Source organism: Gymnoscopelus microlampas (genome assembly GCF_963454915.1).
Source record: "Gymnoscopelus microlampas genome assembly, chromosome: 15".
Classification (NCBI taxonomy): domain Eukaryota; kingdom Metazoa; phylum Chordata; class Actinopteri; order Myctophiformes; family Myctophidae; genus Gymnoscopelus; species Gymnoscopelus microlampas.
Genome location: NC_139952.1, coordinates 45,824,782 through 45,852,464, shown reverse-complemented (window position 1 = coordinate 45,852,464; position 27,683 = coordinate 45,824,782). Strand labels below are relative to the sequence as shown.

The 27,683-nt window shown below is 42.0% G+C and overlaps 1 protein-coding gene and 1 long non-coding RNA gene across 4 annotated transcripts in view; both read left to right on the top strand.

The window, feature by feature from the left end:
* LOC311062144 (uncharacterized protein) overlaps positions 1-7,456 on the top strand; it is a 52,724-nt gene extending 45,268 nt beyond the window's left edge. Inside the window, exons 58-66 of the mRNA XM_084080975.1 lie at positions 972-1,463; positions 2,018-2,092; positions 2,898-3,049; positions 3,630-3,764; positions 4,571-4,628; positions 5,493-5,549; positions 5,648-5,755; positions 5,843-5,905; positions 6,178-7,456. Coding sequence (XP_083937101.1) covers positions 972-1,463; positions 2,018-2,092; positions 2,898-3,049; positions 3,630-3,764; positions 4,571-4,628; positions 5,493-5,549; positions 5,648-5,755; positions 5,843-5,905; positions 6,178-7,133 — 2,096 coding nt within the window. The 3' untranslated portion in view covers positions 7,134-7,456. The remainder of the gene's footprint in view (positions 1-971; positions 1,464-2,017; positions 2,093-2,897; positions 3,050-3,629; positions 3,765-4,570; positions 4,629-5,492; positions 5,550-5,647; positions 5,756-5,842; positions 5,906-6,177) is intronic.
* Positions 7,457-13,256: 5,800 nt separating this feature from the next.
* On the top strand, positions 13,257-27,215 carry LOC311062259. Of its 3 annotated transcripts, none has more exons than XR_014602478.1 (3): positions 13,257-13,379; positions 18,772-18,849; positions 27,176-27,215. It is a non-coding gene; the product is annotated as an uncharacterized lncRNA (long non-coding RNA). The 3 variants fall into 3 exon arrangements; XR_014602479.1 differs by lacking the exon at positions 27,176-27,215 and adding an exon at positions 23,659-23,758; XR_014602480.1 differs by lacking the exon at positions 27,176-27,215 and adding an exon at positions 23,659-23,758 and having other exon boundaries at positions 18,772-18,853.
* Positions 27,216-27,683: the final 468 nt, after the last annotated feature.

Genomic DNA, 27,683 nt, shown 5'->3' with positions numbered 1-27,683 from the left:
ATTTCTTAGTTGAAAACACAAACACACTATCCTCATTTTTATGAATAAAAGTCAAAACGCTGCCTAGAGAGATTTTTCTGAAGGACAGTATGAACGTGACCTGTGGTCATCTTAACATGGTATGTTGCACAAACAGGTTAGAATCAGGGGTCGGCAACCTTTTTGACATGAAGTGCCATGTTTTTATTTTCTTGATAGTCAGCGTGCCGTATCAATACTACATTTTATTATGATGACACCACATCAAAATAAAAATATTTCCAACAGATTTTGATTACCATATTCATAACAACCTTATTTGTTTCTTCTTTTGAAATATTTTCTTTCACATCAGGCCATCGTAATGATCATTAGAATAACACCTATCTCCCAGACTCCCTCCCTAGTCAGAGTTCAGAGTTTGAATGAATGTAGAATTATATGCAGGATGTAATTTGCACACAGATGTGAGGGGACATAATTTAATTGACTACATTAAAAACATACATTTTATTTAAATGGATCCTCTTTCTCATACTTGTGCCTTACTTTGCCTACCCCTGTGTTAGATGGGTAGCATCCTTGTAAAAGATAATGAGTTTTACACACGTATGCTTTTAAACAGAATGAACATTTTCTATCACAAGATGTACTGAAATGTCATTTGAAGTGGACTATTACTATGTATTTTTGTGTTGCATCCTGCATTATATATTCTGCATGTGTTTATTTTAATTTGCAACTGTAAGCCAGCCCTTTTAAGCACTTCAGGTGATCTCAAACATTGTATATATATATATGAGGAGGAAAAAAGGCATGGATTGTGGCACCAGGTCTTTAGCAAATATGTCAATGTATGCGACGCTAATGAAGAAGACATGATGCCTTATTCATATCCATCCACTTGTTGTCAGTTCCTCATCTCCATCTGTTTCTGACCATCATCGTTTATTTGCACTCATCCACCAACCTTTCCTCTATCCATACTGTAGGTAATGGAATATTTCAAAGCCCCAATCAAGGCTCACAATCCTCACCAGTGCACACCTTACCCCCTGACACCCAGCCAGAAAGCCCACAGAGCTGTGATGTTCAGCCAGAGAGTTATGAGGACCCCAGAAGAACCCAGCTATGGGCTCCCCATGACCCTATGACCCAGTCAAGGGCTCCCCATGACCTCATGACCCGGCCATGGGCTCCCCATGACCCTATGGCCCAGCCATGGGCTCCTCAGATCCCTGGTACGTGGCAGCAGGCTCCCCAGGATTGCGACACACAACCCTGGGCTCCTCTGTACTCCTCCTCAGCACCCTGGTACCAGTCGGCACCTCAAGACCCCGGTGGTATACAACCACAGGACCCAGAAGAACCGAGGGACAGAAGAAGCATCAAACTAGAGGAAACACAGAAACAACTGGTGTGTCCAGACAGACAGATGACGTTCTTGGACCCAGAGCCACCGGTGTGTCAAAGCAGCTCGGCAGGTATGTGTGTGTGTGGATTGAATCACTGGATTTATTTATGTTTAATTTATGGTTCACCTTCTGTGTAGGTTTGTGTCTATCACAGTGTTGATTTTGACACCACATTTTGTTTTAGTCATATTTTAGTTATCTGAAATGTTTTAGTTTTTGTCTAGTTTTACTCGTTTAAAATATCATGAGATGATAGTCGACTAGATGTACAGTTGATTTAGTCGACTAAAATGTATTTTGGCGGTGCCTTGATGGTGTCGTAATGGCTGATTTTACACTTGGTTGCATGCTGAAAATAGCCGATCTACAAGCTTACAGCACGACGCGTTGTGAGCTTGTAGATCTGCTATTTTCAGAGCGCAACACCCGAGCGCAACCAAACATAAAATTACTTTTCTTTTAGTTCCACTCCACTAGTCCCTCGCTAACATTTTCTGGTTAGTTTTTGTCAGTTTTTGTCAGTGAAAAAGGGTAGTCGACGAACAATTTTCGTCATAGTTTTAGTCGACGAAATCAACACTGCTCTTTCGATTGACTTGTCTGTCACTCACTCACACACACAGGGGAAATGATTGCCAGCCGTGTGTCCCTCTTCCTCAATGTGAAGCTGTCAGAAGCTGAGAGAAAGCGAGTCGTAGGTGAGTGTTTGTTTGATCTTTGTGCACAAATGAAAAATGCTTTGCAGTGTCGAGATTTGGTTGCAGTGGTCAGCAAGGATTTAAGTATTTTAGAATCGAGTATCAAGTAAGTTTTACATCATCAGTCTTAAAGGTAGGGTAAGTGATATTTTTTTTTTTTTTTTTTTTTTGTTAAAAGGTTAAAGTACTATATTCGGATAGTAATCATTGCTACAGAGCGTTTGTTCGGTCACAGGGGTCTCTTTAGTAAACAGAATATAGTACATTTCAGGTAGGTGACAACTTTTAAGCCAATCAGGAGAGAGCACTGAACATTTCTGTTTAATAAAGAGCTGGAGAGACACAGAGACTCCTTTTACTAAACAAACACTCTATAGCAATGAGTACTATCAGAATATAGAGCTATTTAACACTTATTTTAACCAAAGTAAATCACTTACCTTACCTTTTTAAGTGAAGTCCCAAGTCAATAAGCCAAAGTTGAGGCCTAACACCCGACTTTTGGGTGTTTTTTTTTTACTCCATTTAGTCACACCCACAAGTCAATTCAAGCCTTCATTCAAGTCATCATAAATCATAATGTCCATGTTGAGCCTCAACTGAAAGTGGAAGTCGTTAGTAGAATAAGAAATGTACTTGGTCAATTGTTGATGATCTTTGCGTGTAAACATTATTATGCCAACATGAAACCTTACCAGTGGATTAACAGCTTTCAGTGGACTTGGGAAAGAGTCTTTAGTCACCTGAATCGAGTTCTTACCTCAACCTGTGTGTGTTTGTGTGTGTGTGTGTGTGTGTACACAAGGTCTGAGGTCGGTGTTGGAGTGCCAGTGTGGAGACATATCTAAGAATGAGCGACTGGCCCCATTTTATTTGTGTTGTAGCTGTCTAAAGACTTTCCAGCTGCAAAACATTATTGGACACATCATCAGCCTCGATCACCAGCTCAAGTACATGGTCAGTGTCCTCTACGGTACTTCTCACATACAGTATGACCATTTTTACTACAGTAACACATTTTTAGCTGACCTTATATTAGAGGGCCTATGCACCTGCTTGGTGTAATATTTGGTTTTAATGCATATTTTTAAAACCTTTTTATTTTGTTATATTTATGTGTACCTTGTTGTCTATGTCATGTCTGTATAACCATTGTTGTAAATGTTCCTTTTGTGCACAGGGCGCCATTGAAAAAGAGACCCTGGTCTCAATGGATTTCCCTGAAATAAATGTTTCAATCAATCAGTATGTCTTGATAACCGTTAACAGAACTTGCCCTAAACAGCACTTTTCTAAACTTTCACTGACCCACAACCTTTCAGAAGCTATAGCTACTACCATGTCAGGCCTGACCACAGACAGTTTCACATCCTTAAAATGTATTTATTAAATTAACCAATAAGCCGATAAGCATGTTGGAATATATTTGTATTATTCAAATAATGCAGTGGCAGTGTTGAGCTACAGTCTGAAATGTCTGCTGTTATGTTTGTGTATGTGTGACAGTTTGAAAACGTCTCCTGTATGTTTGTGTTAGTGGGAGAAGTACCCCAAGATGATGGCTGGAATCTGGAATCTGGAGGACTTGAGTGAGAAAGACAAGATGGATGACTTTGAGGTTATGGTCAACAGAATTGCTGAGCAGGAACAGCTTTACCAAATGGATGCTGAGGTAACCAGTTTCATAATGTTTGTTTCTGTTCCATAAAGTTAAGCTCTGCTGTGGGTTCACCGTTGTGCTACAGGTGGTGGGGAAACTGTAATGGAACTATACGGATACAGGATAGGTGGGCACTAGGGACATCTGGGCATCTCGATGTAAAATTGCCTATTTTGTCCAAAATGTTAAAATAAATGTATATTTAAAAAATGGTCTTAAGTAATGTAAAGTATACGTGATGTGAACATGCACGGTACATCATTAACAGACTTAATTTGAACCTTCAACTTCTTGTTTATGCCTCAAAATGACTGGATATACTGGTTTTGTAGCAATTGTAGAAATATAATTGTATAAATACTTAAACATTTTTTTCCCCAAATATTACATTTTTCAACATTTTGGACAAAATAGACAATTTTACATCGAGGTGCCCAGATGTCCCTAGTGCCCACCTACAGGTTCAAAGGGCAAAAATACCAACTCAAATTTTGAACGTCCCTGAAATCAGAAGAAGTGATGCAGAGGTTTTACCTCTGTATTTTCTGCTGAAATGACTATTTACTAATTCAAGTGGAGGTCTTGTTATTAAGCTACACATTATGCAGGGCAGGGGCTACTTGTGGTTATGAGTTAATTGTTGCCCATACACTGACCTGTCAGGACAACTCCGGGCATCTTAATAACATTGTGTGTAGATTAGAGAGAACAAAATGTGACTTTTCTCCTTATGAGTGACAGTCTGATACATTTTTAAACTTGTATTGTCTGTCTCAACTATAATGTTGTTTATGTTTTACCTATTCTCTCTTGTCAAGGTTATACTGCTTGACAAGGACTCGTACCATCGTGTTCGTGTGGCTTCATTCAATGAAGGTACAGTAGTTCTTAAACTTTGTTTCCCCCCCTAAAGTCCCTAAAAATCCAATCTTAATTACTTACTGTAAAAATGTTAATGCTTGATTACATCAGCAAGACCTTATGAATAATCATGAATCATGATATCATTCACCTGTGATTCCCATATACCAGTGGTTCCCAAAACGTCCTAAAATAATACATTTGCCCGGGACCCAAACTAGTGAAAATAGTAGATCTACAAGCTCACAATGCGTCGCTTCATGCCGCATTGCAAGCTTTATTAAATACTGTAGAAAAATGTTGGAATTGTTTTTAATTGATAAAGTGTTGAAATGTATATATATTTACTCGCAATCCATAAAGATTGGTCCAGACTCCCCCCTCAGCAGGGAGCAGGCCAGGGTGTGATTCCTGTTTATGCGCTTAAAGTGCTTCTCCTCTGTTCTGAATCTAATTCAAGATGACGGCCGGACGGTACAGTACATTACAAACGTTCTCATTTTAAACTTAAAACGGTACATTAAAACATGCATCTTAAAACTATTGAGGTGAGAAATGGGCAATGCAGTAACATAAATGTGCTTTGGCACTGCCTCTCTGTCTCTGCCTTGCTGAGCGTGAGACGAGTGCCGACACAAGCCTTTGTAGTTGAAGAGATCCCATAGCCCGAGGTTTATGGGACGATCGGCTGAGACTGTGATTGGCTGAGACATAACCAGCCACTGTTTACTAGGAAACGTGAAAATAAAGGTTGCAAAAGGTCATTGCAGGTGGACCATATCGTACCATATTATCGGTGTCAGTAAAAATATCAATGTCTATCCACAGCTCCTTGAATGTGTGGTGTTGTAACTGTAGTGGTCTGATTGTTGTCTGTAGGCATGCAAATACTGGAGTCATGCAGGCCACCAGAGGCAGACAAGAGCACAGATAACGGTATACTGAACCAACCATCACACACACATACAGATTATGTCCCAGCTAGAGACACTGTTGACGTTCATAATCTTTAACCATCCTTGTTCCCAATTCAGAAGAGACGGACAACATAGTGAAGACTGAGCCGGTCGCAGAGCACATGTCAGACAGACCACACCCAGAGCGTGTCGCAACCATGAACACTCGCAACTCCACCATAACAGGTGTGTGAGGTCAACATTACTCCCCTGACACATACTGTAGAATGTTGAATATAAAACCATGTCTAATTCTCTCTCTGTTGTTTCCAGTCACCATTAAACAGGAGGTGAAACAGGAAGACCACACCCACAGCTGTTTATCTGGACATACTGGTAAATGCTGACGCTTACTGGAACACAACTTGTTATGTTTTACTGATAACCCTGATGTTTTACTATCATAGAAAAGCTTAAAGTTACTTTAAATGGAATTGACTCCCGGAGGGCTTTTTATTAAGTTGCAGAAATGTGTTACAGACAATTTAAACATCCTCTGCAGTCGTATCTATATGGAAGTAATGTTTGACGTGCTTGTGTCTCCTGGTGTGTGACAGTCTGATACTGTATGTATCTGATCATATTTGTCTGTTTTCCCACCCCCCCAGAAATGAGAAAGGCAGTGAAACATGGTTTGGATGATGTGTCCTCAAATGAAGATGAAGATGAAGATGGAGAGACGGGCAACAAACGGAGAAGAATTTCAAAGTCTCCCGATGGGCGAAAATTGGAGCTGGTCTTGAACTCACTTAAAATATTAGCGTCCTCCAACTTCAACCTTGAATCTCCTCCATTAAGTCCTGTCTCGGCTGCGTCTACTGAGCCATCAGCCACGCCTTGGTTCACTGAGCCCAGGACGCAAACGGCCCCGAAGCCTGTCGACAACATCGTCACGAACTACGCCGACCGGCAGTTCACGTCGGAAAGCCAAGCCGCCGACGCCATCGATTATGACCAGCCTCCGGAAAGCTACTACAGAGCAGCCCACCCTGCTGCGGGGGAAGACCTTCCTGTTGCCTCCAGCCCACAGCCGGACTGTAATCAGAACTTCAGTGTGGGTGAACCCAGCGCCGTTAATACAAACCCTGCTCTAGCATCTCAGGCCGGTATCTATAACACCACAGTCTCTCCTTTTAATATCGGGGCCAGTTCCATAAACCCCAGTGTCTCCCTGCCAGCTGCAGGCTACTATGGGACCCCAGTTTATCCTTACAGTCAACTCACCCAGAACCCGTATTTCACACATGGGTATCCATCCGGAACTGGGACCCAGAACCCTTACTTCACACATGGGTATCCATCCGGAACTGGGACCCAGAACCCTTACTTCACACATGGGTATCCGTACGGAACTGGACCTGCAGGTATTCACCGAGATCCAGAGCAGCACCCTGTGTTCTCACAGTATGTAAACTACAGTGTTGGCTCTACTGGAGGATTGAACCCAGTCGAGACCCCCCCTCAGCAAGGGACAGGACAGTATGTGATTCCTGGAGGCGCCTACACCACCAATCCACCTGCAGAAGCCTGGCTTGAAATGCAAAGACAGCAGCAGCCGCAGTAATGTTCTGGGTAACATTGTCCCTTATTATAGAAATCCTCTGGTGCTTTGTGGCATTTACTTTCACCAGCCACAGTTTAGTCATCCAGGGGTTGACACTTAACGGTTGCCCGAGTGCCCGTGGCAAGTAAAGAAAACGTTCGGGCAAGTGCAGTTAGCTTTCAGGTTGCCCGATGGGCAAGTGAGTGGGGGAAGCAACTGTCTTTAGTTTGCTATAAACACAACACGATATGTTTGTGGAATTTAAAATGTCATATAGTATATTTGCTATTGAGATATTTGGCATAAATATTGAGGTATGTCCATATCTCACAGCCCCAGAATTTTCAAGTAAAGTAAAAAAAAAAAGAAGAAAGTGTTAAAATGAAGCGTAATTAAACTTTTACATATTACAACGAAATTACAGCAAATTTACCACGTCCCGCGTTGTAATTTGCTTCTCAAGGAGCTGAAAGAGAGGAGAGGAGGCTCTGCAAAGGTGCTTGAGACGAGGGTAGATCAAGAGGATCTACCTTTTTTGTCAGAATTAGTGATGTAAGAATTTAAACCTATTTAGTTATTGGATACTACAGCCCAACATCTCCTCTGGCTATGGGATGTTAACTACACTGTCCGGGAGATGGGAACCAAAAGTCGGCGCTTAGCCTCACAGAAATCAAAAGAATGATTTTGAATCGACAAAACATGAATCTGCTTTATGTTCTAATAAGTGGATTGATGAATGAATGAATACTCTAGACAGTTTATGGAGAGGAATGTCATTGTCAGCGGTCCGAGACAATAGATTGATCAAAGAGAGCAGCAGTGATCAAAGTATTAGTTGCAAGTTTCACATCCTATGCAATAAATGTATGTCTTTTATTTTTATGAATAAAACAAAGGCTATACACTCACCCTCTGTATTCCTCTGTTTTTCATAAATTGTCTACTACATCATGGGTCTTCAACAGGGGGTCTGGGACCCCTAGGGGGTCCTTTTTTTACATTAACCACTTGAACCCTAGCATCTGTATTCTGGGGGGAACGTTTAGCAGAAAATAGAAGATCTACAAGCTGACAAAGTGTTGACACGTCAGCTTGTAGATCTGCTATTTTTGGCAAAGTGGTGTAGAGAGAAAAAGGAGTGGACCAAGTACAGAGCCAAAGGTCACGTTTTCCTATGTATTGAGGGTTTAAAAGATTTGTGTAACACTTTCAAAAGTATTAAGAATTTGTAAAAGATTTTCACAACCATTAAAAAAAAAAAAAAATCTAACTTCATATTTTGTTTGTATTGTAGTTTGTTGCTTGGAGCAGAAGGAAAGGGGAAGGTGCAGGCACCATACCGTAGTAGTAGTACTTTGTTGGGACAAATGTCTACATGATCCTAAGGTTGTGGGTGCAAATGTTCCAGCTTCACTCTGAAGCATATTTTGAAGACTTAACATCCAGAAATGACACTCACAAACGTAAGTGTGGGAAGGTGGCGTAGGCAAGCTGACGTGTATACTGTATCTATGCGACCACCAGTTTGGCAGTAACTGTTCTAATACATTTTTTACATGATTAATGTGCCTTGATATTCTGCCTCTAATCCAGTGGTTCTCAAACTTTCCAGCCCCACCCTGTAGGTGTAGGAGTTGAGACATTACATTTAGTATGACTTGGCTGGCGGTGAACAGGTCACCACATTCTCACACCAATGGTGGCAAGCTAGCGCCTACCGACTCGTTGGGGGCAATGTGTAGGGTTTAGTGTCTTGCCCAAGGACACTTCGACACTAACTCTACCCCTGAGCCACTGCGGCCCCTTTAGATGCGATGTGAAAATCTACATCTACAAGCGATCTACAAGGCATTGTGAGTTTGTAGATCGGCTATTTTCAAAATGTTTGCCTCTGTCTTAATATTTGACATTTGATATTTGGCTAATATCTGACCATTTTTATAGTTTGTTGATCGCTTTTGATGCAGTAATGGTCTCGTCTCATTTATTTAAATTTTAGACGTATTAAAAAGGTATTTAAAGGTCCTTCAATTGTGCAGATACCCTATACACACTTATACTGTAACTGTTGGTTTGTGTACTGTTGAAGAAAACGATATTGAAAATCATCTGGGGACCCCCCAAAATCATTTGGAGACCACCCTGGGGGTCCTGAACCACTGCTCTATTCCACCTCTACTCCAAAAGCAACATAGCCTATTTATAGTTATTTTTAAAGAGAAATGTCCCGCAATATGAATTTTGATACGTTTTATTTTTATGATAACTGTTATAATCGCAATGTTACACAGGAGGGTGTGCTTCACGTGATGCTTGATGAACTCTGCTCCGCCTCCTTCCTGACCTCACCACTGGCGTGCTGCCAATAATCAAGGTAAAGCAAACCCTCTCAATTGCTTAATCCATTAAGTCCAGAAGCGCATCTGTGTCATTTTAGATTTCTTTGGCTATTATTTTTTTTAAATTGTGAAAATTTGTGAAAATCTTTGAATATATATATATTTTTCAAAGTGGGGGGGGGGCTTCCTTGAAGAACAAAATCTTTTCAGATGGGGATCAAATGCCTCTTGTTGCAGTCTGTCGGCTATTTTCCATGAAATCCAATGGACCCTTACGGTTCCATTTGTACCCTCTGAGTTAGCGTGAACAGTATTTAATATTTATTTGCTTTTCATTGAACAAGTTTTGGTCGAGGGAGTGAGAGTCACAAAGGTGTTCTTTTACGTCTGTTAATTCTCACTCACTCTCTCACTCTCTCACACTCACTCACTCACTCACACTCAGTCACAGTCTCTCTCTCTCACACACACACGCACACACACACACACACACACACACACACGCACACACACACACACACACACACACACACACACATTGCCTGTATTGCTTAATACATGTGTGCGTGCATGAATGGGCGCTACGAGCGTGTGCTGCTGACTATGGTCACCTAGCCAACGATCACAGAGGTAGAGAGAGAGGGGAGATGAGACTAGAGGTTACTTATGTTTTTGTGTTTATTTGTGGAGCATATCTGGCTAGGGGTTGAGCAGCTGACTGTGTGTGGGATGGCAGCTTCATTCATTTGTAGCCTATTGTAATCTATCCTCACCAAACAAGTTATGTTGTCTCTCTGTAGCCTTGTAGGCTCTAGAGTCTAGTCTATACGTATATACTCTGGCATTTTTTCTGACATGTTTGTCAATGTGTGTCTGCCATGCACCCACCATTTGGGAATGGCTGCTCTAGCAGACTAAAAAATACACAGGGATTTTTATATTGTATTATTGTATGTCTTTAAATGACTCGATGAATTGAATACACAGGACCTTATTGGAAACAAGCCCTGAGGGCTTTATAAATCCTTTTAGCATTCGTTTGTATAAATCTGTACCATCGTGCCTTGTTTTTGCAAACTGAAAACTGTTTTTATTATATAATTGTTGTTCATGACTGTACTGTACCCAGGACTGGACTGGGACAAAAAGTTGGCCCTGGCATTTAATGCCTTGATCGACCCACTTCTGAAAAGTGGTCACCTAACGTTACTTTCATCACATTATACATTTCAGCATGAATTCATTCATTAATCGGGTTAACCGATTCCTCTCTATTGCATTGTTGTTTACACAACTTCTCTCACGCTCTGCCTCTGGGTGTTTTAAGACTCTGCAAAGTTATGTGAGTTGAGTTCATAGTCACAATCTGCCAACCACGTACATTCCTCTCCTTATGGTAGAAACCAGGCCATAATTACATATATCTTATCTGTTTTTATCTTGTCTGTTTGAACATGTTCTATGATGAACATTCTGTGTACAGTCCTCATCACGTGACCCAACCTGGTTGGTGGTGTGTTTAACAGTATTGCTGAATATCCCCCCCCCCCCCTGTGTGTGTGTGTGTGTGTGTGTGTGTGTGTGTGTGTGTGTGTGTGTGTGTGTGTGTGTGTGTGTGTGTGTGTGTGTGTGTGTGTGTGTGTGTGTGTGTGTGTGTGTGTGTGTGTGTGTGTGTGTGTGTGTGTGTGTGTGTGTGTGTGTGTGTGTGTGTGCGCGCGCGCGCGTATGCAGGCTGGGTGTGGTCAGAATCATCAGAAATATAAAAGACTTCTACTTAAGTAGGTGAGTTTATACTGATCAATAATATCATGTATGAAGCTTAAAATATGTACTGATTAATAACATCCTACTGTACTATTATTAATATTTCTATCCTACTTCCTAGTACAGTAACCTACTGTCCTACTATCCTATAAGGCACCATTAGTTTAGTGCAAGTTGCTTTCACAATGTGATGACTCTCCTGAACCAAAGGTGCAGACCGGCGCAAACATGAAGAATGTTTAAATGTTGTGCATTTAAATAATTTAAATGCACAACATTTAAACAATTATTGTTTAAAAAGAGTTTAAACTGCAATAGAGACTTTGTTTTAAATGTGTCTCTCTAATATACTATATATTTAGTCCATTTTACACCGCCTAAGGCCATTAACAGTACACTGAGCACTATAACTATAACTATATAAATATAGTTTTAACAAACGTTCTAATTCAAGTGGATGGCAGAGGTAACACTGACTATAAAAAATTATACAATGGTGAACGATATAGTTATAGTTATCTTTATACAGTAGTTATAGTGCTGCTCAGTGTGAACGGCACTGGAAAACATACCTCTCTCCTCTCCTGTACCACAATGGCCTTCCAGGTTGGCTATGATATAATATCACATCTGTACAGGGTCTTGAAACTATCTGGGCCGTAGATCTGCCTTTGCTCCATGCAGATCTGCAGAATTGAGGCTTTGGAAATCAAGACTTTGTCATTTCAATTGTGTGAATATTAAGACTAGTGGTTACCAACATTTTCCGGATCAGAGCCCACCCATGTTAAGTGTTCAGATGGGTGAGCCACGTGGATGAATACCAGCACATTTAGGCGTACTATAGTGAAAGACACCTTTTCCATGCCGGTCGAGTAGGTTTATGTGGGTCCTAGGGTTCAGAGGTCGCTGGATTTGTGTGTTTGACATTTTTTTGGCTAAAGTTCTCCTTAGGGATGCTAAGGTTCAAGTGGCCCCTCTGTAGTAATTCTGAGGACCCCCTATAGGGGTCCCGGACCCCCTGTTGAAGACCCCTGATCTAGCCAATGACAGTGGAATGAATGTCACACCGGGATATGGGATTAGAAGCCTTCTAAGCTGGGATCAATTTGTTTGCAGGTTGATCCACTTCCAAGCATTTTAGGGCGGCCATAGCTGAATGGTTAGTGAGCCCACCTAGAACTCTGGAGGTCCTTGAGGTCCCAGGTACATTTCTAGTACTCAGCAGTGGTGGAAGAAGTACTCACATTTTTTACTTAAGTAAAAGCATCAATACTGCAATATAGAAATACTATGTTACAAGTAAACATTCGAAATTCAAAATGTACTTAAAGTACCAAAAGTAGAAAGTACTCATGAAGAATGTGTCCCATTTCACAAGTTTTCAAATGTATTACAGCAGATCTACAGGCTCGCAATGTGTCGCATCTCGATACATTGTGAGCTTGTAGATCTGCTATTTTGAAATGGTCAAAATTGATGTAGGGCTGAAGTGGTTAATGTATGTTAACACATTGGGTGCCAAAACCGTATATATACGGTTTTGGCAATACAACCATGGAGTGCCAAAACCGTATACGTTCATATCCTCCATAGCAACAGGAGATATCATTTTTCGAAGATTTAGACTTGAATCCACTTCCTGGTTAACTTATGACTTCAAAAGCCTGTATCTCTGCTCCTGTGTACTTTTTTTTTTTACAATGTTAATTTGACTATTTTCAACTGGCTGTAACTATGGAACGGATTACCGAATGTTTTTAATTCCCCCCCCCCCCCGATTGTACGAGACCTCTATCTGTGTAATGAGGGGATCACCGTGAGGACGGTGATCACTGAAAATATTTTGTGACTACTTGAAAAAGGTTCAAAAATGGTTAAAAATCCAGGCACTCAACGTACATTTTTTTAATAAACCTCTGGCAACTCAAGTGTTAAAAATGATAAAAATCTATAAAAAATAAAAATCTATAATCGGGTAATTCCTTGTTGTTGAAATGTGCTGTTTTAACCTTTTGTCTACTGTCTGTCTGTGTGTGTGTGCGTGCGGGGGTGTGTACAGGCTTAGTGTGGTCATAATCGGCTCCTTCTTGGTTGTCGCTCCTTCCTGGTTGAGTCATTTCTCTCATCTCTCCTCAACTAGAGACTTCTACTTGAGTAGGTGAGTTTATACTGATCAATAATATCAAGTATGAAGCTTAAAATATGTACTGATTGATAACATCCTACTGTACTATTACGTGTATATGAATTTATAATTTTTACAAAAATGTATTATACGGTACTTGTGTGTGCACAAACAATATTATGTGTAAATAATCAATTCTGCATGTCAATTGTTGAGTCTGCATTTGTGAGTAGACCAACACACGCATTCATTCCTTTTTCCTGTTACATCATTTTGAGACAAACGTCACCCTTTTTTAAGAACATTTTTACAAATGTATTTTCCTATCTGCAAACTTACTTGTAACTTGTAAGTTGGCATTTAAATACATATGCTATGATTTGTACAAATATAAGCTATTTATAAATATACTAGAGTTTCGGGGGGCTACGCCCCCCTCAACCCCAGCCGCGCACGGGGCCCAGCGTGGCCGTGTGTATATTGGGGGACCCAAATCGCCGGAGTGAAACTGTGGAAAAGGTTTTTTGAAAAGGAAAAAATTTGAAGAAATAATATTTGTTATGTTTCAGGGGGTCCACAGGGGGTCCGCGGACCCCCTGATGGTCCACTGACCCCCTGTGGAGTGTTGGGACGCGCGGGGACACCCCTGGAACATTGCGGAGCATTTCTTTTTCTTTTTTTTTTTTCATGAAGGTGGTTGCTTGTTTCTGGCGCAGGCTGTGCAAACCTGGCAACCCAGCGCATGCTGCCGCACGTTTAAGTGGCGTAGCGTCATGAGGGTCAGTGGGGCCGTGGCTCGGTCAGTGAAGACCCTGTAGTGCGGATGATGTGTGGCATAGAGGGGCAGATTGTAAATCCACAGAGGAAACATCCGTGGGCTACCATTGGTTCAGCGATGTGTGCGGTCGCCCTGCGGCCCCTCCTCCTCCACCAATGTGCAGTATTGAGAGCCCTGACGTCACAACAATTGGAGCGATGGGCACTGCACTGTGGTTGGTTAGGGTACACCTAGGGCCCAGGTAGAACCCAGTTAAAGCCTGCATGGGCAAACCCAGTTAGGACCCGCCTTGGTCCTACATAAACATGGCTAGTTGGGGCCCACCTAAGGGCCAGGTAGAAGCTACTTATAGCCTGCATGGGCATCGCAGTTGGGACTGAAGTGGATGCCGCTGACATTGCTGACATGGGGTCCATATGGTTTAGCCCACCTTGAAACCATATGGGAACTACGCTGGCATGCTGGCTGTAATGCAAACGCTGCATCATACCTGCAGTGTGTAGTTTGATGTTGTGTGTGTAGCAGATATACCTGCAGTGTGTAGATCAATGTCCATAGGAAAGTCAATGCCCAGCAGTGTTTTTTTTCCCCAGCAGAGTTTCTAGTGTCTCTGTGTCTCTCTGGAAGAGGTTGCACATGAACTCTGCAGCCGCACTGAGGCGCTCCAACACAAACACTCTGACATTAAGCTGCTTCACACAACAAACATCAGCACCACGCTGCTGTTTGTCCAAAAGACACAATATCTCCTCTCCCACCGACGTCACATTTTACGTCGTTTATCCAGCTCTCACTGACTCTCCACATGGGGCTGTTATTTTGCTGCGATCAAGTCAACGATGTGAGAGATTAGCTATCACAGACGGACGGACAGGGGGTGAAACATAGTCTTGCGCCATGCCTTTCGGCCTGGCGGAGACAATAAAAAACCGAAAGTAAAGGAAATGGCCATTTCTGCAACAGAAGTAGTCAATAAACGATGCTATGAAAACATGGGCCACATTGGCAAAGAATGTAAGAAAGAGGCAATCATGTAGAAAATAGCCGATCTCCAAGCTTACAAAGCCTCTCAACGTGAGGCGTTTCGAGCTTGTAGATCGGCTATTTTCACAATATTTACTTGTGGAACGGAGTCAAACAGAATGGGGGGGTCCCAGATCAAGTACGTGTATTGGGGGGGGGGGGGGGGGGGGGGGGGGGGGCGGCGTGAAAGGGTTGATAAACACTGCTGTAATCGGAGCGAAATTATCTGAAATTACTACATGACCATAATGAGCCTAACATGCGTTGCACGGGGCGGTCCTGCCATTACGTTAGTTACTGTAGTTGCTGTGGAGCTACATAGTTCTCCAGAAGACACACACAAACATACACCATCTACAATGGACGAACTGAGCAGCAATATAGACATTCACCACACGAACGTGCATTGTTGACAAAGTGATTGCACAGCCGCTGCAGGCATGACAACCAGGTTAGCGTTAGCGACATGGCAGCTATCACAGCGCCCTGTCCGTCGTGCTGCAACTGCCTGTGATGGCTGCAGCAGTAACAGCAAGCTGTCTGCGATGCCATTGTCTGGAGACTGCTCTTAGCGTGACACGACCAATGAGAGTGAGCGCTGTAGTTGTTGCTAAGATACGGTGGCGTCTCTGGCCCATAGCTTGTAGATCTCTCACACATGATTGGCGTAGGCTGCGTTGCCAGGTCTGACTTTGTGTCTAAGCAATGGTCGGCTTATTTTTGCGCTCCTTTGGGCTCGTTTGCATTGTGCGCACGGCAGCGCTTGTTTAGCGTACGTCAGCGCGACGTGGCAACGGACGTGGCAACGTGAAAGGTGATTGGCTGGTGAAAAGAAACACCCGACGTTACACCAGAAATGGTGCCTGGAGAAAATGGTGACCAAAAAAAAAGTTTGGAAAAAAAGGAAAAAACCCCCGCAGCGGCTGCCTGCTGTTGTGGTGATGAGGTCGTGCGCACGGTAAACGGTACGAAGCTGCCTCCCCTTCCGTTTTGTCCGACATTTGGTGAGTAGAATTAATTATGTTGCGCGGTGGAAAAGGTGTAGTGAACAGTGAGATGTCCCCTACGCGAGGCGTAAATTCAGCGCGGCCGCCGTGGCGAGTCAGTTGGCGACATGTGGTCTGGCGGTGCGTTGTTTATTCGATAACAGAGCTGTGGGGTGTCGCACCCAGGGTGCGGAAGTTGCTCGCCATTTATATAGTTAGATAGATAATTTGCAATTTGTGAAAATAATTTATACTTTGAGTATTATTACAAATATACATTAACCACTTCAGCGCTATATACACTTTGGCCATTTGAAAATAGCAGATCTACAAACTCACAATGTGTCGTGATTCGACGCATTGTGAGCTTGTAGATCTGTTATTTTAAAATGATTTTTTAATACATTTTATAAATTTGAAAACTTGTGAAATGGGACATTCTGCATAATGAGTACTTTTGGTAAATTTTGATGCCAATACTTTTGTACTCAAATACATTTTGAATTCCGGACTTTTACTTGTAACAGAGTATTTCTACATTGCAGTATTGATACTTTTACTTAAGTAAAAAATGTGATTACTGTTTCCACCACTGGTCCTCGACTACCTCGAGCACTGTCCCGTCAGCAGTGGCAATGATGTCCTCTGTGTTAAATACAGATACTTTAGTTTTCTTGGCATAGAGCTTGAGGCAGATCTTCCTGCACTCCATTTCTACTGCCAGTAGTAGTTCCCTTACATTCTCTGCTGTGTCTGAGACTCGGGTAATGTCATCTGCATAGTCCATGTCAGTAATCATGATGGGAGTTACTAGCTTAGTCTTCCTCGGGACCAGTGTGAACCCCAGTGCCTCAAAAGACTGATTGTTATTTTCTCATGAGGAAATAACAGGAGTCACACATGAGTGACACATCACTGACAAAGCTGCTCTCAGATCACATTAATTATATTCCAGTTCTTAATGTACTTTGGTGATAAAGAAAATCTATTTGGTACAAATTCTCAGATCCAGGGCCGTCAGCTGTGACCTTTTTATTCAGCTTAGATTAGGATAGAGCTAACTTTAAACTGAGGCCATCTGTTCTAAAAAATACATTTTAAAAAATAGAGTAACTGTCATGAAGGGCGTTTTGATTACAGTGATTACACATATTTTTTCACTAGGTTAGAAGTAGCATCTATTGATATGACACAATACCTTACATGCTCATTCTGCATGCATACAGTTTATATAGAAAACAGAACATTCTCTCTGTTCAGTGTATGTTTGTGCAGAGACCATGCAGACATTGGCTTCAATCCTGTGGGTGCCGGGGAGCCCAAGCACCCAAGGAGAAAGCTGAGCACCCACAGGGAATGTATCGGTCGGATGAATATTATGTGATGCTTTGTAACGTGCACAGGATGCATGATGTACCCGCTCTGATACCGTGTGTTATTGTGAACAGATTTATGTCATTCAAACTCTCTCCCTGTAATCTGCAAAGTCCTTATGCCAGTTATGGTTTCATCATCAGCCAATAGTCAAATTGTATGACTTGAAATGTAGTAAAAAAAAAAGGTCCTTTTGCACAGCTACTTGGACAGGTGCGTAGGAGCAGGCAGCCATGAGACAGGAAAGAATGGTGATCGCACACAATGGCTTCACTTTACAGAAAAAAAGTATTTTATTGCGATTACAATGTTTCTAACTGACATTCATCAGGTATTTCTGATTAAGGGCAAGGCCATACAAAAGTATGGCTGGCCGCTGATGATCTCAGGTTGTGTGCGGCCGACTGTTTTTTGCAGCCAGCGCATTCTAAAAAAACTAGTGGCTTGCAGCGCATTCTGTCTCCATAACTAGTGCTCTCTTGAAAGCAGAGGAAGTGGTCACAATGAAGACGCTGTTATCTGCAGTTTCATATACTTTGCACCCACACGCACAACCGTTGACTTCACCTTGTCAAAACAAGATGATGCCGATATGCACAGCGGCGAACTTAGGCCTGTCAAAACAAAATGGCGCAGAGACAAGTCGACTTGCTTGGTCTCCACACAAACAACCTTTGATTTCCTATACTAACACATCTTGTCAAAATTCATATCAGATCCTTTGTCTATAGGTTAGACATGATCTTTGACATGATCTAAATGTCTCAATAGAAGAGCAGCTTACTCTACTATACAGATTGGACAAAAATACATTTTATTCATTAAAAAGAAGTTACATAGGCTAGTGCCTCTTTTTGTAGATCTCATGTCAAAAGTTTTTTACAGAACAGATAAAACTGTTGTGCCTTTCTTTGTCCTTTGGTCAAGGTTGACTGCAGGTGCGGTGGTCTCAAAAACATAAAGGTAAACGGGCAGAAGGAGACTCGCTCACTGCATAGAAGTTAAGGAAAACTCCTTAGACAGATGCCATCTGTCCGTCAGTGTCATAGCACTGACGAAGGTCCTAGGAGGACTGAAACGTTTGCTTTTTAATTCACTTTTGAGCACCGAGCACAAGATGAATATCATAAGATAAAGAAAACATCCTTAACTAATATGCAGTGAGCGAGTCTCCTTCTGCCAGTTTACCAAAAGTTTTTTACAATACATGCTTTTAAAAATACTGTGTGTGTGTGTGTGTGTGTGTGTGTGTGTGTGTGTGCAGGCTGAGTGCGGTCAGAATCGGCTCATTCTTGGTTGAGTCATTTCTCTCTTCTCTCCTCAACTAGAGACTTCTACTTGAGTAGGTGAGTTTATACTGATCAATAATATCATGTATGAAGCTTAAAATATGTACTGATTAATAACATCCTACTTTACTATTATAAATCTTTATATCCTACTTCCTAGTAGTAACCTACTGTCCTACTATCATATGAGCCACCATTAGTGTAATGGGAGAGATTTGTGTCAAAATTATTTTTGAATCCAATACCATGATGCACAAATATTCCATTATTCACAAAATGTGTTTTGCAATCTGCAAACACAAATTATTTATTTGTGACTTTTGTAAATGTGTGTAAATATCTCATAAAATATAATTTGTAAATAATCAATTCTGCGTGTCAATTGTTGAGTTTGCATTTGTAAGTAGACCAACACACGCATACATTCCTTTTCTCCTGTTACATCATTTTGAGACAAACGTCACACTTTTTTAAGAACATTTTTACAAATGTATTTTCCTATCTGTAAACTTACTTGTAACTTTTACGTTGGCATTTAAATACATGTGCTATGATTTGTACAAATATAAGCTATTTATAAATATATCATTTGCAATTTGTAAAAAAAAATTATACTTTGAGTATCTTTCCACTCAAACAGAGAGCGTCTCCTTCCCAAACCCCAATGGTTCTAATCAGCCCCCCGCCCACAGGAGTGGCCCAATTCACTCACAACTTGCTACAAAAATCGCTCATGAAAAACTATATAATCTCCTACATTCCATTTTCCACCTTCACATCTGTCTCCTTCTCTAATAATCAAAAAGTGCTATATATTTCATCTCGCACTTTACTTCCGGATGGTTCGTTTTGCACCATTTTTTGCCACATCGGTCACGGGAAAGAAATAAGCGCTGCCGTGGTCTATGGAAACGAGCCCAAAAGTGCACCCAAATAAGCCCAAAATCGCTTATACAAACAGTCAGACCTGGCAACGCAGCCTACGCCAATCATGTGTGAGAGATCTACAAGCTATGGGGCAGTGACGCCACCGTATCTTAGCAACAACGACAGCGCTCACTCTCATTGGTCGTGTCATGCCAGGAGCAGTCTCCAGACAATGGCATCGCAGAGAGCTTGCTGTAGCCATCACATTCAGTCGAAGCAACGACGGACAGGGAGCTGTGATAGTGGCATGTAGCTAACGCTAACGTGGTTGTCATGCCTGCAGCGGCTGTGCAATCACTTTGTCAACAATGCACGTTCGTGTGGTGAATGTCAATATTGCTGCTCAGTTAGTCCATTGTAGATGGTGTATGTTTGTGTGTGTCTTCTGGAGAACTATGTAGCTCCACAGCAACTACAGTAACTAAGGTAATGGCAGGACCGCCCCGTGCAACGCATGTTAGGCTGCATTATGGTCATGTAGTAATTTCAGATAATTTCGCTCCAATTAGAGCAGTGCTTATCAACCCTTTCAGGCCGCCCCCCCCCCCCCAAATAAACGTAATTGATCTGGCCACCCCCCCCCCATTTTGTTTGACTCCATTCCACAAGTAAATATTGTGAAAATAGCAGATCTACAAGCTCGAAACGCCTCACGTTGAGAGGCTTTGTAAGCTTGTAGATCGGCTATTTTCTACATGATTGCCTCTTTCTTAGATTATTTGACAATGTGGCCAATGTTTTTATAGTATAGTTTGTTGACTACTTTTGTTGCAGAAATGGTAATTTCCTTTACTTTCGTTTTTTTATTGTCTCCGCCAGGCCGAAAGGCATGGCGCAAGACCTGTCCGTCCGTCTGTGATAGCTAATCTCTCACATCGTTGACTTGATCGCAGCGAAACTGTGCACACACACTCCCTGGATGCCAATTCAGAACCTCTGCCCTATTTCTTTCACATGGCCCTGTTACAGTGCCACCAGGAGGCCGCTTTTTGCTAAACACCTTTTCTCACAGTACTCCTACATATTTTGCCCAAACATCACGCAAATCGGTACACAGTATCTCCACAGTCATTAAAAAAAAAAACCTTTCAGATTTTTCATATTCCATCCTGATTGGCTAAAATGCCTTCCAAAGTCTGCAGGACTGCTCCGTTTGGACCAAAATGCCTCACATTATCAACACAGCATGCACTTTCTGTGCAACTTTGCACCCACATTCCCACTATGCCGAGGAAGAAATTCCACTGGAGATTTCTCTAATCAGCCTCATGGTGGCGCTATAACAGCCCGATGTGGAGAGTCAGTGAGAGCTGGATAAACGAGGTAAAATGTGTCAAAAGGAGTCTGTACGGCTGTCGATAAATGAACACATGACGTCGGTGGGAGAGGAGATATTGTGTCTTTTGGACAAACAGCAGCGTGGTGCTGATGTTTGTTGTGTGAAGCAGCCTAATGTCAGAGTGTTTGTGTTGGAGCGTCTCAGTGTGGCTGCAGAGTTCATGTGCAACCTCTTCCAGAGAGAGACAGAGACACTAGAAACTCTGCTGGAGAAAAAAAAAACACTGCTGGGCATTGACTTTCATATGGACATTGATCTACACACTGCAGGTATATCTGCTACACACACAACATCAAACTACACACTACAGGTATGATGCAGCGTTTGCATTCCAGCCTGCATGCCAGCGTAGTTCCCATATGGTTTCAAGGTGGGCTAAACCATATGGACCCCATGTCAGCAATGTCAGCGGCATCCACTTCAGTCCCAACTGCGATGCCCATGCAGGCTATAAGTAGCTTCTACCTGGCCCTTAGGTGGGCCCCAACTAGCCATGTTTATGTGGGACCAAGGCGGGTCCTAACTGGGTTTGCCCATGCAGGCTTTAACTGGGTTCTACCTGGGCCCTAGGTGTACCCTAACCAACCAGAGTGCAGTGCCCATCGCTCCAATTGTTGTGACGTCAGGGCTCTCAATACTGCACATTGGTGGAGGAGGAGGGGCCGCAGGGCGACCGCACACATCGCTGAACCAATGGTAGCCCACAGATGTTTCCTCTGGGGATTTACAATCTGCCCCTCTATGCCACATATCATCCGCACTACAGGGTCTTCACTGACCGAGCCACGGCCCCACTGGCCCTCAGGACGCTACGCCACTTACATGAGCTGCCAAGTGGCCGCGGGCGCTACGTGGGCGTGGCCGCGGGCTAGACGCGAGCCCCCGCGTAGCGGGGGCGAGCTTCTAGTTATTCCAAATATACATTAACCACTTCAGCCCTATATACATTTCAGCCATTTGAAAATATTAGATCTACAAGTGACGCATTGTAAGCTTGTAGATCTGCTATTTTCAAATGATTTTTGTACATTTTATTTATTTGAGAACTTGTGAAATGGGACATTCTGCATAATGAGTACTTTCTACTTTTGCTACATTTTGATGCCAATACTTTTGTACTTTTACTCAAGTACATTTTGAATTCCGGACTTTTACTTGTAACAGATTATTTCTACATTGCAGTATTAATACTTTTACTTAAGCAAAAAAATTGATTACTTTTTCCACTACTGGTCTTCGACTACCTCGAGCACTGTCCCGTCGGCAGTGGCAGCCAACATGTTCCTAATGGCTATAGAAAACTCACCATTCTAAGCTTTAATTTGAGTGGTAACATGTGGTTGTAACTATACAGACACAGTAATATACAGTCAGAAACAGTATTATGGCAAAGATAGGTATGAGTTTTTTTTTTACTTGCTGTACATTTCGGCAAATTCTACCTCACAATTGTGCATGATAACCATTGCAGACTAGTAGCTTAGTGGTAGTTATCATGCATTGAATATGTGGACCCCTATATTATCACACGCAAATTGTTACAACAAATATATTATCAACTTTTGAGCCATTATTGTGTAGAGACCTCTGAGTACACTTTTTTTGTACAATTCAAGTATGGGGAATTGATTGGAAAGGTTATTTTACTTATTCAATACTTCCATATGCTTAAATGGCTTTTTAATGCAAGATTTTGCACCCAAATCGAATATTTTGAAAATAAGTCTTGTAAATATCCCCAATTTGAAAGTATGTACTGAGAACCAACATGTTCCTAGTGTCTATAAAAAAAAAGAGACCTGATTATCACAGAGGCAGACTTGACTGACTCAGAAATAGAGGAGTGAATTTGCTGTGTCTTGCCCCCTGATGTGTCCCAGAACCCCTGAACCTTCTCCCTGCCTTGGCCTTGTCATACACTCCTCCTTTATATCTGTCTCTATATTTAAAAAAAGAAGTAAAACTGAAATGAGTTGAATTGAGTTTTGGCCATTATCGCCCGTTTTTCTTTAATAACACAGGCTCACTTTTTACTTAGTCTGCTCTTTTTTTCCCCTCTGCACCAAAACCTCTTTGCCAAAAATAGCCGCAAGTGCGAGGTGTTGTGAGCTTGTAGATCTGCTATTTTTGGCTAAAGTTCTCCTCAGAATAGGGACGCTAGGGTTCAAGTGGTTAATGTAAAAAAAACATTCTATCACAGAAAGGTTTGGTGGCTCCCTGCAGTAATTCTGAGTACTCCAGCAAAATAAAGTATACAACTTGAGTAAATGTATTCAGTTACCACTGGCTGTCAGCAATGTGTCTTAAGTGTCACTGAGCAAGACACTTAACCCTTACTAAAGATGGTGCCCAGAATTCCCTAGTGCCCACCTTCCCTGTATTCTTTTATTAAGCACTTTGAACGGCCTTGTTGTTAAAATGTGCTGTTTTAACCTTTTTTCTACTGTGTGTGTGTGTGTGTGTGTGTGTGTGTGTGTGTGTGTGTGTGTGTGTGTGTGTGTGTGTGTGTGTGTGTGTGTGTGTGTGTGTGTGTGTGTGTGTGTGTGTGTGTGTGTGTGTGTGTGTGTGTGTGTGTGTTCATGTGTTGTCTATGCAGGCTGGATGTGGTCAGAATCATCAGAACTCTAAAACAGCTCCTTCCTGGTTTTGTCACTTCTCTCGTATCTCCTCAACCATAGAGACTTCTACCTGCGTAGGTGAGTTTATACTGATCAATAATATCATGTAGCTTAAAATATTGACTGATTAATAACATCCTACTGTACTATTATAAATCTTTCTATCCTACTTCCTAGTACAGTAACCTACTGTCCTATTTTTCATGTACCTAATTGTCTCCGCCAGGCCGTAAGGCATGGCGAGAGAGTATGTTTTACCCTCCGTCCGTGTGTCCGTCCGTGTGTCCGTCCGTGTGTCCGTGTGTCCGTCCGTGTGTCCGTGTGTCCGTGTGTTACCACCAAATCTCCGGCACCGTTGGCCCGGTCGCTGCGAAACTGTGCACACACACTCCCTGGATGCCAATTCAGAACCTCTGCCTCAAATTTTTCACATGGGCCTGTTATAGCGCCACCAGGAGGCCGATTTGTGCAAAACCCATTTTTTTCACATTATTCCTACAGTTTTTAACCAAACGTCATGCAAATCGGTACACAGTATCTCTATAGTCATGTGATCAACCCTGATCTGTCCGATTTCCCATATTCCATCCTTATTGGTTAAGGTTGCCATCCAAAGTTTGCAGGATTGGTCCGTTTTGAACAGCCTCAACTCAAACTGCCTCAAACCATGAACGCAGCGTGCGATTTCCGTGAAATTTCACACACACATTCCCACTAGGCCGAGGAAGAAATGCCACCCTTTTCACATTGGCCTGTTATAGCGCCACCAGCAGGTCTAATTTAGCAAAACACATTTTTGGAACAAAATGCTTCAAATCATGAATGCAGTGTCCGATTGCCGTGAACGACCTAAGAATAAATGGCACCCTTTTCACATTGGCCTATTATAGCGCCACCAGGAGGCCACAATAACGTATCTGACCTGGCGGAGACCTGTGCTCCGAGGAGCACTTTATCTAGTTTTTCATGTACCGTCGGAGCTCTGCGGTAGGTAGAAAACTAATATAAGCCTATGAGACAGGCCCGGATTGGCCGTCGGGAGGACCGGGACTATTCCCGGTGGCCTGCCCTCTAGTGGCCTGCCTGAAAAAAAAAAAAATCAAAAAAAAATATCAGGTCAGGCCAGCCTTCCACAGCCAGCGCGGCGCTTAAGTGATGCAGCAAAAAAAAATCTCTCCTAAGCTCAGGCCAGGCCAACCACAGTCAATTTCAATTCAATGCAGTCAGTGTTGCTTGCAGCTCAGTGCAGCTGCGGGCCTCCCCCCTACCTTTAACCCCCAAAAAAGGCCCCCCTTTTGTAAGGCCCCCCAAAAATACGGCCCCCCAAAAAAAGGGCCCCCCAAAAAAAACGACGCGCGCTGCGCGCGCGCAGGGTGGCCTGGGTGGGCGTGTATCTCCCGGCCAGATTTGGAGTCCCACTCCGGCCCTGCTATGAGATGTTCAAAATATAGACATGAATAAAGTCAGTAGGAGGGATTGGGATGAGAATTTCCCTATTTACAGTCGGTGCTCGTAAAGACAGTGATTTGACTGAAATGTGACTATTTGTCTGTGTGCAATCTCCCCTCTGCCGTGTTAAAATTATGGGTAACCCATTCAAGTGGCAAATTAAATGTGAAACACATCAACTATTGAGAAAACAATAAGATATGTTGATAAAAGCACTCTATGTATTTGGAAACATATTTTTATCCAACTCTATATCGTCTCCATTCATGTAGGATCATTTTAAAAGTAGGTTAACTCTCATATCCTCTCATAGAGATTGCATTGACAGCAGTATCGTTCTAACGGACCTTGCATGGATGCATTGTCTCAATTGTGGGCATGGATTTTGTGTCCCTGTGTGTCTCTATGACAGCACTATCATCAGTGTTGTGCTGGATTCATGTTAACGTGTATTTTCAGACATTTAACCACTTAAACCCTCAATAGTAAATTTGACCTTTACACCCAGTGGTGGAAAGTACATTTACTTAAGTACTGTACTTACACAATTTGTACAATTTTGAGGTATACATCTCCTACTACAATTATTTGAAACTTTAGGTACTAGTTACTTTGTAGATTGTGATTATTATTACAAAACATACATTAACCACTTCAGCCCTATATACATTTCGGCCATTTGAAAATAGCCGATCTACAAGCTCACAATGCGTCGCGACGCGGCGCATTGTGAGCTTGTAGATCTACTATTTTCAATAGATTTTTATACATATGAAAACTTGTGAAATGGGACATTCTGCATAATGAGTACTTTCTACTTTTGTACTTTTAGTATATTTTGATACCAATACTTTTGTACTTCTACTCAAGTAAATTTAGAATTCCGGACTTTTACTTGTAACAGAGTTTACAAGATCCCCTCTAATACCAAACCTCTTTGCCAAAAATAGCCGATCTACAGTACAAGCTCTCAATGCCTCGCAAGTGCGAGGCGATGTGAGCTTGTAGATCTGCTATTTTTGGCTAAAGTTCTCCTCAGAATAGGGATGCTAGGGTTCAAGTGGTTAATGTAAAAAAAAAGGTTTGGTGGCCCCCTGTAGTAACTCTGAGGACCCCCTATAGGGGTCCCGGACCCCCTGTTGAAGACCCCTGATCTAGCCAATGACAGCGGGATGAATTAGAAGCCTTCTAGGCTGGGATCAATTTTTTAGCAGGTTGATCCACTTCCAAGCATTTTGGGGCGGCCATACAGTAGCTGAATGGTTAGTGAGCCCACCTACAGTAGTACTCTGGAGGTACATTTCTAGCTCTCAGCAGTGCTGGAAGAAATACTAAAATGTTTTACTTAAGTAAAAGCATCAATACTGCAATATAGAAATACTCTGTTACAAGTAAACGTCCGGAATTCAAAATGTACTTGAGTAATAGTACAAAAGTACTGGCATCAAAATGTACTTAAAATACCAAAAGTAGAAAGTACTCATTTTGCAGAATATATACCATTTCACAAGTTTTCAAATCTACTATTTTCAAATGACCAAAATGTATATAGGACTGAAGAAGTTGATATATGTTAATTATAATCAAAATCTACAAAGTAACTATAAAGTTTTTAAATAATTGTAGTGGAGTACAAGTACAATATTTGCCTTTGAGATGTAGTGGAATAGAAGTAAACGTACTGAAAATTGGAAATACTACAGTAAAATAAAGTACAGTACTTGAATAAGTGTATTTAGTTACCACTGGCTCTCAGCAATGTGTTGAAGTGTCGGTGATCAAGACACTTAACCCCTACTAAAGATGGTGCCCAGATTTCCCTAGTGCCCACCTTCCCTGTATTCTTTTAAGCACTTTGAACGGCCTTGTTGTTAAAATGTGCTGTTTTAACCTTTTTTCTACTGTGTGTGTGTGTGTGTGTGTGTGTGTGTGTGTGTGTGTGTGTGTGTGTGTGTGTGTGTGTGTGTGTGTGTGTGTGTGTGTGTGTGTGTGTGTGTGTGTGTGTGTGTGTGTGTGTGTGTGTGTGTTCATGTGTTGTCTATGCAGGCTGGATGTGGTCAGAATCATCAGAACTATAAAACAGCTCATCTTTCACTTTTTACTTAGTCTGCTCTTTTTACCCCTCTACATCCAGAGGTGGAAAGTAACTAAGTACTGTACTTACTACTTAAGTACAATTTTGAGGTATTTTTGCTTTACTGGAGTATTTCCAATTTTCAATACTTTTACTTCTACTCCACTGATCTCAGAGGCAAATATTGTACTTTTACACACTTTTGAGTGTGTGTGTGTGTGTGTGTGTGTGTGTGTGTGTGTGTGTGTGTGTGTGTGTGTGTGTGTGTGTGTGTGTGTGTGTGTGTGTGTGTGTGTGTGTGTGTGTGTGTGTGTGTGTGTGTGTGTGTGTGTGTGTGTGTTCATGTGTTGTCTATGCAGGCTGGATGTGGTCAGAATCATCAGAACTATAAAACAGCTCATCTTTCACTTTTTACTTAGTCTGCTCTTTTTACCCCTCTACATCCAGAGGTGGAAAGTAACTAAGTACTGTACTTACTAC